The following is an 11,459-nucleotide window of genomic DNA, read 5'->3' on the forward strand; positions in this document are numbered from 1 at the left end:
GGCCTTGGTAATCCCTACCTATCCACACAGCCTAAAGATGCTCCTTAAAATGGTTTACATAAAAAGAGGAATAAACTTTGCTTGAATCTTTGATATGAGGTTATTAGGCATTAAAAAGCTGACCTAGTTATCACTGTTTCTTATGGATAGGCATAAGAAAACCTTATGGATATCCTAGGCCATTCTTCAGTGAGTGCTCTTGCCAGCTCTGTGCTCTGCCACCTCACCTAGTGGGACTAAAACTCTGGCAATTCTATCGGCAGAGGCAGAATTTTCAGCTGTTCTCGTGTAAGATGTAATAAATCTGCATGTTTTCCATCTATCCTGTTTCCAACTATCTATTGCATAGCTGGAAGGGAAAAGCTTCTGACCTTTCAAAGGGAAAAACCTATGAACTTAAAGGAAAAACATGGACTATTCCTGTAGAAAAGGCCAACTCAACCAGTCTGTGATTTATACCAGAGCAAACTTCAGCTGCCAGAGGAGCACAGGTCTGCTGGAGGAGCTGTGTCAACTGCCAGCACTCCTGTTGGCACCTCAGACCCCCAGATGGAATTAGCCGCCTGTTTTTAGGCAGCTGGGATTTGACACTGGAACAAGGTGGAGGTGTTCTGGTGTGAGCCAGGACTCGGGGCTCCAGCCCATGAGCTGCTGACCCAGTCACCTGAGCCTGGAGTGTGCCCCAGAACAGACATGGAGCTGCAGTCCCTTGCTGCAGTGACATCTTGGGGTGTTCTCCTCAGCTGGGACCTTCTCTGTTCATACCTGCTCTGGGTCCTCAGTTCCCCAGAGCTGTAACAGTGGTTGATTCTCCCAGATGCCTGTGTGGTGACAGAGCATCACTCCTCTCCTCCTCACTCTTAGCGCCACTCCAGCTGCACCATCACGAGCCATCCTTCCTCTCTGCTACAGAAGAAGGCAGAAGGCAGGAGAAGGGAGAGAAACTCCACCTGGGGTGGTACTAATCCAAACCAGTTCTCCTTTCTCTTTCACCTCTCAATTCTCCTTTGACTTGAAATGCATAGAAGTGCTACCCTCTTCCTTTTGGCACGCACAGGCGCACACACACACAGACCCACCTTTGGTCACAGGATAAAACAGCAGACACTGAAGCTGCTTTGCAGAGTGTCTTCCGAAGCCATGTGCTGAATTTCAAACGATACCCATTCAGAACAGGGAATTAAGCAGCTCGAGTCTCTCTGTACTATAAACAAAGGCAGAATGCTGTGTGCATCAGCAAAATGCCTTGTATTGTAAAGTGCTCCCTTTATGTCCAACCAGGAGAGAATTCAAATTATTATTGACCCTCCACTGTAGGAAAGGCACATTATAATATCTCCAAATCAATCGAGACAAGTGCAGAACAGCAGAGAAAGGCCACGGCTCTGCAAACTGCTGAAAATTGCATTTTGTTTTGGCCTCTTACAAAGTTTGCAAAGCATCTATTAGAGGCCCCCAGAGCCTTTTCTTTCTAATTGCCATGTTTGACAATGCGATCGCACAGGGGACCAGTGGAAAGACAGATAATGGACCCACTTTAATTGCTTCCCAGTTCCATGAGTCATAACACTTCTGAGATGGCAAAGGGGAAGTGCGGCAGTTTGACTGAAGGAGGTTTCTGGCTTTTAAGAAAGCTCTGGAGGAATAAATGCTAAACTCAAAGCCAAAGTTTTGGAGGGACTGAAGGTTCCAGGTACGGGGTTTTCTTTCATCTTTTGCTTTTGACGGGAACTATGCAGTTAAGGTTTAATCATATTCTGGAAGGGGTGGGATGGCTTCTTGTTTGGGAAAGAAGGGAATGGGTGTCACACCAGGACCCTTTTTCAGGGAGTGGAGGGTCTGGCATCAGTCATCCAGCAGTGGTGGTAGAGAACACTGTGTATGCAGAGCTCCGGGTGGATCTATCTGATGGAAGGATGCTGCAGCTCCCCGCTGGGAGAAGGGTTGGCATGTACTTACAGGGAGTGTTTTGGCTGCAGAGGGAAGGAGCCCACAGCCAGGGATGATCCACGACTTCAGGAAAACAAGGGATGTTGTTTGCTTCTGCCAACCAGACTGTGGAGGAGCTTGGCTCTTTCTGCACAGGTCCTCTGGATTATTGCTCAAACCAGGGCATTGAGCTCTCCACTCGGGGCAGCACCCTGATGCTTGGAGCCCTCAGCATCATGGATTATTGGTGCTTCCCAAGAGGAGCAGGAGCCCATGACATTTGTGCTATTTCTGGCCAGTTTTAAGCTATCTCTGTGTGATCTTTAGCTGACCACCCTCTCAAGGGCTTCATCCTTCCTCTCTGCTTTTTGCCAAGGGAAACAAGCTCCTGCATGGTGCACAGGACATTATAAAGGCTCTGGGCACAGCCAGGATGTGCCCCAGCCCCTCTGGGAATGGACTGGGTTGTCTGGGTGCTGCTTTCACCTCAGCTGGATGAGCCCTGTGACGTGGTGGTTGTAAAGGAGGAAACAATAATGAAAAGGAAGAGGTCATCAGAAAAGGGGAGGAACAAGAGGAGGTGAGGAGGACAATGGAAGAAGACGGAGCACCTGGTTTTGTACCTGGGTGCCCAGTTCATGGGTGTGGGGGTGTCCGGTTGCACACATATGTGCAATACAGTCACCAGATCAGTGCTCCAGCTCCTTCCATTGTGTTATAGCCCCAGCTTTGTGCTAGAGCAGAAGGCTCAGTGAAGTGATGCTCCACACCATGCTGCAGCATAAAGGGGCTTGGTTCTGTGCTTTGCTCTGTGGCATCTGGCTGTAATGGCTTGAACCTGCCAGAGGGGAGACTGAGCTGAGCTCTTAGGCAGAAGCTCTTCCCTGTGAGGGTGCTGAGGTGCTGGCACAGGGTGCCCAGAGAAGCTGTGGCTGCCCCATCCCTGGCAGTGCTCAAGGCCAGGTTGGACACAGGGGCTTGGAGCAAGCTGCTCCAGTGGAAGGGGTCCCAGCAGGAGGCTGGAGCTGGATGAATCCAAACAATTCTATGATTCTGTGACAGTGGGCCCCAAAACAGGTTCCTGTTTCCAACTGATGGGCTCCAGCTCCAGGGGCACGGGGCAGTGATACCATTGACCTATCTCAACCTTGCAGGGCTTGGTGTAGGGTGAAAGTGAAAATACGGGTGTATATTCCATGCAGATAGGAAGAAGCTCTGCTGCAGTGCAAACCATCCTAAAACCGTGTCTGTGTTAACATGGTTTGATGCCAGGTCTTAGCAACCTTTCTGTCCCAGGACCCTGCCTTCTGCTCATCCCTGTCCTAAAGTGGCCACTTGGCACCTGTCCTGGGTCACCTTGCCTTCCCAAGGCTGTCTGTGCACTGCACCCATTCCTGCTTGTGATTGAGGTCCTGAGCCAGCTGGGAACCCTCTGATGACTGCTGGGTGCTGAGCCTTGTTATGGATCAGTCAGAACATGCTTGAGCTGCACAGCAGGAAACTAACTGGAAAGAGGCTTTGCAGGATGATTGGCAGTAACTGTCTCCTGTGGAAGGAGCTAATCTGAGCAGCTCGTGAACACCAGGTCCCTAATTAAAGCACACAGGCCAGCCCTGCCTGTAATTAATTTCCCTGTGCTGCTCGGCTGGCAGCTGGCTATCAGTGCCACTGACTCACAGCTCCCAGCAGCCTCAGAGACAGCAGCAGCAGCAGAAAATCTATGTCTCAGAGTGGAGCAGGATTTGCCCCTTTCCTTCTGCTCCTCTGTGCTGGGGAGGTGCTGTAGCGTGCCTCGAGCCCTGCACACATTCAGGAGCTGGGACAGGACCTTGCTCTGTCCATAGGAAAGGGCTGGTGGTGAATGGTTGGAGCACAGCAATGAAGTGATGCAGAGGATGCAGGGGCATGGCTGTCAGGAGGGGGTGGCACAGGGCAGGGTAGTATCTATATGCGCGGCTTCTTCTCAGCCAACTGCTTTGTGTTCTCTCTTTCTCTCCCCGTGTATATACATAATTATTATGCACTTGCCTCCCCTGGCTGGTGCTGGAACACGAGTGTTGTCATCATGATTCCTCTAGCACAGGAATGGTTCTTTGCATTCACTCCACTGTGAGCGTATCACATAGTTATAAGGCATGTAGATGCATCTGGTCTGCAGGCTGTAGCTGCTGTGATATGGCCAGGGCAGGGAGGTTCAGCTGGGAAAAGCCATGGAGCTTGCAGTGGTCTCTGCTTCTGAGTGCAGTTGCATAGTGAGGTGAATCCCATTGCTCCGGTGCCACCCCGGCCCCCATCATCTGAATCATGACACTGGAGAAAGAGGCTGCAGGAAGTCCTATTTCTCTGGCTACAGGTTTTCGTTATCAGTTGGAGAGAAATCGTGCAGGACAGAGGGTTGCCAGCATTGTTTTGATTTCCCAGGAGGCTCCTCTTGGTGTGACATGTCTCCAGCAGGGAATTTCAGTTGTCTCGTGTTACTTTGCTCCATACAATGGGACGTGATATGTCAAAACATGACATGCCAGCCAGGATGTGTCATAATACTGCACTCAACACACTGCCTTCCAGGGTTGCTCAGCAGCTAATAATATCAGGCTCGAATTATCTCTGTGTGCTGAGCTGTTATTTTTTCTCCCATGTGGACTATGAGATATAGAAGTCTCCCGCTTATATTGGACTGTTGGATCACCACAGATTTATTAGCTGCACACAGTGAATTATTTTGACTAGAATGAAGCTCAGACCTGGGATCGCATATTGCAGAAAAGCGACTTTCCATCCTTGGCTTCTCCAATACCTTTTGTTCTTGCTTCAGTAAAAAGTTTGGTGAGGTTTAATCCGTTATCACTGGGGTTGGAAGTTGCTATTTCGGTGCAGAGATGATGTGGTTTCATTAGCAATGCAATTGCCTTTTAGGCTTTTCCATGAGATGCAGCTTCTTGTCTGCAGGATCTGGCCGCATGTGCTGCACAGTGTACACACGGCTGGATGCAATCAGGCTCTCTCCAGTCTCCCCAGTTTATCCCATTCTGCATCATTGTCCTTTTCCGCCTGTCTTTTTGAACTCCACTCTTTTACCTGAAGGTGTAACAAGGCATCAGCATGCCTGAACAGTATTCTCAGTCTCTCAAGGAAGAGAACAACCTCCCACATGAGCAAAGAGGGGAAGCTGCTGTGGTTCCTGGGCTGGAGGAACGTGCTCTTTTTGCCAGAGATACTGTGATGAGATGGGAAGGAGACACACGTGTCCCTGCTCACATGTGGTATTTCACAAATGGAGCCTCCTGCTGCTGCTGTTGCCGCCCATTCATTTTAGCTCCTGTCTGCGGTTTAGAGGAAGCAATGTAATTACTTGCTGTTAATTGCTGGTAAAGCACTGCTGAAGCTGCTTTTCTTCCTGCCTTCCCCTCCATGGGTAGGAAACAGGTCCTTGTGCAGGTGTCTCAGATGGAGGTTCCCTCCAGGTTCCCTTTCAGAAGATGCTGGTGCACAGCCTCTGCCCATCTCTGTCCCTTCTCCAGCATCCCGGATGGGGCTGGTGAATGTGGTGAATCAAAATGCTTTCTTGTGATTCCTATGCAGCCCCGCTCCTGGGGAAGCAGGTGATCATCACCATGGAAAATGTTCCTCTCCAGGGCTCTTCGACCCCAGTGGGCTGCCTGCATGCTTCGGGCACATGGAAACTACTTGTGCTTTGCAGCCTTTGAGGAATCCCTGAACCAAACACTGAGTGTGATCTCCTCCAACAGCAGCACTGCCCTCTGTGGAAAAACATGTTGTTTTCTCCTCTTCCTCAGTGGCTGCACAGATTGAAAGGATTAAAAAGAGGAGAGAGGAATGGAAGGAAGAATATGTGGCATAAAGGTTTGACCAAGAGAAGGAAAGGATGCTCGTACCTGAGACCTCTACAGGCAGGTTGACCTCTAAGTTATTCGGGAAACCTTTCACAGTTATTCCGGAAACCTTTCACAGTTATTCCTTGCAGGAAGACTAGATCAGTCCTGAATTGTTCCGGAAAGTCGCAAAAGACAGGTTTCCATCTCACATTTTGGGTGCAATCTGGAGACACCTGCTTGGTTTGGAGAGTTGTCCAATGATCTGGAAAAGGAAGGAGCTGGTGGCACTGCTTGAATGGGATGCAGAGCTGCTTAGTACAACCCTGTGGCTGCAGGCATCAGCCACAGCTGGGCAGATGCTTTCCTATAAGCTGAACTGTTCTAAATGTGCCTGTGGCAGAGACAAACGTCCCCCTTGAAGACAGCTCCTTTGCTCAGAGGTAAGCTCTTTGGAATAGGCCATATGTTAGATGTGCATCCAGGACCCATGATGCAAATTACATAATGATGGTGGCTCTCTTTCGCCACTGAAGTCAGAGGCCTGAGTGCAAGAGTGAAAGGCTGAGAAGTGCTCAGACTTTGCCACTACAAGCGTGTACTGATTTTATCTCTTGTGTTGAGTGATAGAGCATTTTTAATTCTGCATTTTAATTGTTTGGCTCCGCTGGCATATGTTGTTTGTGGTTAGCGGCAATGCACTTAGAAGGGTGGTTTTCAGGCTCATCTATTAGTTGCAAAGAAAAGCGTTCTCCCATAACCCTGCTTAATTTGCATACTATTTTTGTTACTCTTTAGGAAGCAAACTGCTGATTTTGGTGCTTTGCTTGAACATCCAGTCAGAAGTGGAGTCTTGCCCCGGGGCGTGTGTGTGCTACAGTGAACCGAAGATTACAATAAGTTGTCAGCAGCAAGGACTGACAGCAATCCCCGTGGAGATACCCATCCAGAGCCAGCGCATCTTCTTGCACAACAACAAGATAACCCTTGTGAGATCCACCAGCTTCACCTCCTGCCGCAACATGACAATTCTCTGGATCCACTCCAACAACATCAGCCTAATTGAGCCTGGAGCCTTCTATGGGCTCAGCAAACTGGAGGAGTTGGATCTCAGTGACAACACGAACCTGAAATCTATCAACCCTGTCACTTTCCGGGGTCTTGTTCACCTCCACACCTTACACCTGGATCGCTGTGGGCTCCTGGAGCTCTCCACAGGGCTTTTTAGAGGGTTGTTCTCCTTGCAGTATCTCTACCTTCAGGATAATAAACTTCAGAATCTGCTGGATGACACCTTCATTGATCTTGCAAACCTCACCTACCTGTTTTTGCATGGTAACAAAATTAAGAGCTTGTCAGAGAACGTCTTTCGAGGGCTAATCAACCTTGACCGGCTGCTGCTGCACCAGAACAGGGTCAGCCTGGTTCACCACCGGTCTTTTCATGACCTTGGGAAAGTGATGACCTTGTATTTGTTTAACAACAACCTGACCGTGCTGACAGGGGAAACCATGGCTCCCCTGGTGTCCCTTCAGTACCTGCGCTTGAACGGCAACCAGTGGATCTGTGACTGCCAGGCTCGCTCGCTCTGGAATTGGTTTAAGCAGTTTAAAGGATCATCTTCAGAGCTCGAGTGCCACCTTCCCCCCCGCCTGGCAGGGAGAGACCTCAAGAGGCTGCAGAGCGCTGACCTGGAAGGATGCATCGTTGACTCCTACAACCAGATACGAACAAGTGTTTTTAGCACTAAGACCAGATCTGGTAAACTGCCAACTGGGATCCCCCCTCTCGGTTCCCATGATGGCTCCTCCAAGTGCTGCCATCCAGAAACAGATAAGTCTTTTATTTATGAAGCTAAAGGCAAGGCAGGTCCTTCTTCCCACAGCAGCCGGCCATCCTCAAACAACCCTCTCAAGGATAAGGAGAACATGTCCAAAACCAAGTACGTTGAGACGGACCGTTCCAAAAATGGCAGCAACAAGCAGATAAATGATTCCCCCTTTGGGACCTTCCCCAGCATTGTAGACCCTCCATTGACCAAGTTGAGACCAGAATTTCCAGAGCCTATTGAACCTTCCACAGTCCCAACCAAAAAGAGGCAGGGCTGCTCTAAAAAGAACAGATCAAAGGCCCAGTGCCGCCTCACCCAGCCAGGAAACAGCTCCACGTTACAGCTCAGTCTAAGCCTTTTGATCCCCCCCTTGGTGTGGAGCTTACTGTTATTCTGCTAAAACTCTTTTCCTGGGTTGATGACACTTTAATATGAGACTTTTGCTGACCTCCGTAAACGTTGCAGACAAAAGCAGAACTACCATCCACCCTGAGAGAGCTTTGTTACACAAAACTTAACTGGATGCCTTTATAACAAAAACCACAAATCAAAAACAAAGACAAACACCAAGATGTACATAATTTATTTGTCCTAAAACCTGTGAATTATACCTTTGGTCTTCGGAACTGCACTTGCCCCAAAGCAGCTTTTGCTACAGCAGATGGTAAAGAAATACGGTTTATTTACAGGGAAAAAAAAAAAAGTGTAAGAAATGCTCTGAAAAGAATGTCTAAAATCTGTTTGTAACTTGACATCTCACTGAACAATACTGCAGGTTCCCATTTGCAGAGGTAATGAATTTGATGCTGTTTTAATCCTATGTTTATGAATATTGCAGTTTTTCTGTATTCATTCCATCACGCCATGTTTACGGGCAGCATTTGTTAAAGAATGCTGCCTTTTTCTCCACAAGATTGCAGTATATATAGATATGCATTTTATTTTACTTGTGTACAAGTATACAAAAAAAATATAAAATAAAGATTTCTTTTTCCTAAATGGTTGTCATCTGCAAGAGATGAAGTTCACTAACCGGCCACAGAGCTGGAACAGTCACAGGATGCCAAGTAATCTGTGATCCGAGGGCAGGTTGAGCATTTAACACGACAGTAATAAATAAGACATACTCGGTGTGGTTATGCAACCTTTAACTGGTGCCAGCAAAGGTTTTCCTTGCTTGAAACATGCTCTGCTAATGCTCCTGTTCCCCTTCGAACTGTTGCACGCATTCACCCGACGTCATTCATATTTCAGGATGCTCAGAATAGCAAGAGATAATAGCCCAGCCCCTTGGAACTGAGGACTCCAGGCTGCAGGTAGAAGAACGTTAATGAGCAATCCCAACAAGTTAGGCAGGGCCATTTTTCATCTGATATGCACAGATAACTAGATTCAGCTCTGTGATTAATGAAGTAGAAGGTAGCTCCAGATCAGAGCAGCACTTCAGGCTTTGTATTATGAAATAGGGTGCATCTCCCCAAACACGCAACTCCTGGCCTGTAGATTTTCTTCTGTGCTTCTCTCTTCAGGAAGATTATTGAGATATTGAGGTCGGTGCATGCAAGACCAGCCTGTCACATGCAGGTGGCATGTAATGGAGGCTAGAGAAAAGCAAGAGCAGTATCATGGTCCCAATGTCCTGGGAATATGTGCTAGAGAACTGTGTGTGCAAGTCAAGGCTGAGGGGCTCCAGGCAGCCCTGGCCACCCTTGAGGTTCATAGCACTGGTTCTCAGCTTCATAGAATAACCACAAGTGGAAGAGGGAGGCACCATCTCCAAGCCAGGAGTGAAGGATGCCAACAGGGCTATGACTTAGTGCCAGCCTTGCTCTGGGCTTGATGGTTGATGAGAAGGGAACAGTAACCATGGGCAGAAGCAGGGGAGGTTGCTTGTTGGATGGCTCGTGTCTCGGGAAGACTGTGCTGTCGCAGGTTGAGCAGACAACATAGCAGTATCTGAGGCTCACCTGCGATAACTTCATGGGGTACTTTGTGTCTCTGCTACACCCAGTTTCCACCTGTGTGAATGACACGGATGGCAATGCCCAAACTGGTGCATTTGTGATGTCTCTTCCAAATCCACCACGAGCTGCCAAAAAGATGTGGCATAGACCTGTACTAGTGAACAGTTCACTCTTGGCATTGAGATGGAGACTGATCTGTCAGCACCAGCCCTATGGCTGGGCAGGAGATGCCATGCCTCACAGCCCTGGGATCCCAGCAAATCTGAGTGCTGTTATTCCAGCTCCACAATCAGCATCAGCCTCTGCACAGGAGCCAGGCATATTTTGGTGCAAATACAGTGTCCTGCTGGGATTCTTAAGTGTCTTGGTAAGCTAGACAGCCTTGACTGTTCTAATGCCTGCGTGCGTGTCCAGTTTAAGTGCATACTTATCTGTAAAGACAGGTTAGTGATCAGCACATTACCAGCTGCTTTCTCTAACACTTGCTGGGATTTATTCCCTTCATGCCAGTGGTGGAGGATTATCTGGGATCCTGCATGGCCAAAGAAGACCCTGGCACCTCCTACTCACCCAAAAAGCATCATTCAAACCCTTGAGGGATTCAAACACCTGAAGCTGAACCACAGTAGCAGAGAGCAACTCAGCCTGGTTTGGCCACGGGGTCAGCACCACTCCAAGCCCATAGAAAAGCCAGAAGGAGAATTTCCTCATGCTGTAATGGGCAGCTGTGATAACTCCCCATCTGGTCATGATCTCAGGGCATACCCATGCCTCTCTTATACAGCAGTCAGCAAGCCTTGTGGTCAAAATGCTTATGAGAAAATCAGATGTGTAAAATCCAGGATGAACCTGGACAAAAGATTGAAAAGAGAAAGAAAAAAGAATAGAGCTGTGTGTTGTGGCATTTCCTGAAACAACTAAATGGGCCCTGAGCAGACCTAAGATCTGGGCTTGCCTATACCCAAATCAGTATCAAGGGGAGTTTGGCTTTGGCTTTGATACTCCCTGTGGTTAACACAAAGCAGACTAGTGCATTACTGTCACTTATCCTGAATGGACTAGGAGTTGCTTTATGCCAACACAGTGACACTCTTCCTGCTTTCTAAAGCTTGACTCTGCTGTGCTTTCAGTGGCTCCTTGGACTGTTTATTGGCCACAAGCCCAGAGGAGTCCCTTGTGCTAATTTCCTAGATTTCCTGCTGTCCAGATGCCAATTCCTGTGTTTACAGGCATCAGAAGGCCATTTGAATGACAAATAACTGAAGAAAGGGATTCGGTGGACAGCAGGAACACCTGTTGGAACTCTGAAGAGGCAAAGGGTGAACTGTGGTGTTGGTGAGGATAGGGGGGGTTTGACAACTTCAAAGGAAGGCAGTTTCACATCTCCTCTGTGCTTTGCTGGAGTTGGAACAAACCTTCCAGATATCCCTAGAAGATCTGTTTTACACTCAGTCATCACTGAGTTGAACGGAATTTACACAGCAGCACTCAGGACCTTGTTGACTTTTCCCCATCTCATGATACTTTCTCTCTCTTCTCACTGTGAAAGTCACAGTCAATTTTCTGCTCATGTCCTTGATGCCAGGAGTGAAATCAAATAAACAAAGAAGCCAGGACAGCTCTGGATGGATGAGGGATGCAGTCCAGACTGTCCTGGGAAGAATGGACTCACCATTACAGAGCTGCACAACTCTGCTCATGGTGTCCTCTCCGCTTTTACACCACTTGGATAATGCAATGCCTCCTCTTGAAGATGTGATAAAAATAAAGGCCTTCAAGTGCTGGAAACGCATTGTGTTCAAGCTTACTTCCCTAATGGCATTTGCCTCCACAGATCCACACTTTTCAGTTGCTGCCAGCTCCACACTTGTGCTCGCAATAAGCAGGAACAGTACCAAAAGA

General features: G+C 48.3%; 1 protein-coding gene across 2 annotated transcripts in view; it reads left to right on the top strand.

Annotated features, from left to right (window-relative positions):
- The window catches only part of RTN4R (reticulon 4 receptor), a 73,601-nt gene extending 65,009 nt beyond the window's left edge, over positions 1 to 8,592 (top strand). The window contains exons 1-2 of one of the 2 annotated variants that reach the window (XM_061370460.1): positions 5,992 to 6,205; positions 6,561 to 8,592. In XM_061370460.1, the coding sequence (XP_061226444.1) occupies positions 6,151 to 6,205; positions 6,561 to 7,993 (1,488 nt within the window). In that variant the 5' untranslated portion in view covers positions 5,992 to 6,150 and the 3' untranslated portion in view covers positions 7,994 to 8,592. Of the gene's footprint in view, positions 1 to 5,991; positions 6,206 to 6,560 lie in introns of those variants that run through there. The other variant, XM_061370461.1, reaches the window with a different exon arrangement.
- The last annotated feature ends 2,867 nt before the right edge of the window (positions 8,593 to 11,459 follow it).

Source organism: Neopsephotus bourkii, unplaced genomic scaffold (genome assembly GCF_033783945.1).
Source record: "Neopsephotus bourkii isolate Nb327-2 ecotype Australia unplaced genomic scaffold, CSIRO-AGI_Nbou_v1 NB_1542, whole genome shotgun sequence".
Lineage (NCBI taxonomy): Eukaryota > Metazoa > Chordata > Aves > Psittaciformes > Psittacidae > Neopsephotus > Neopsephotus bourkii.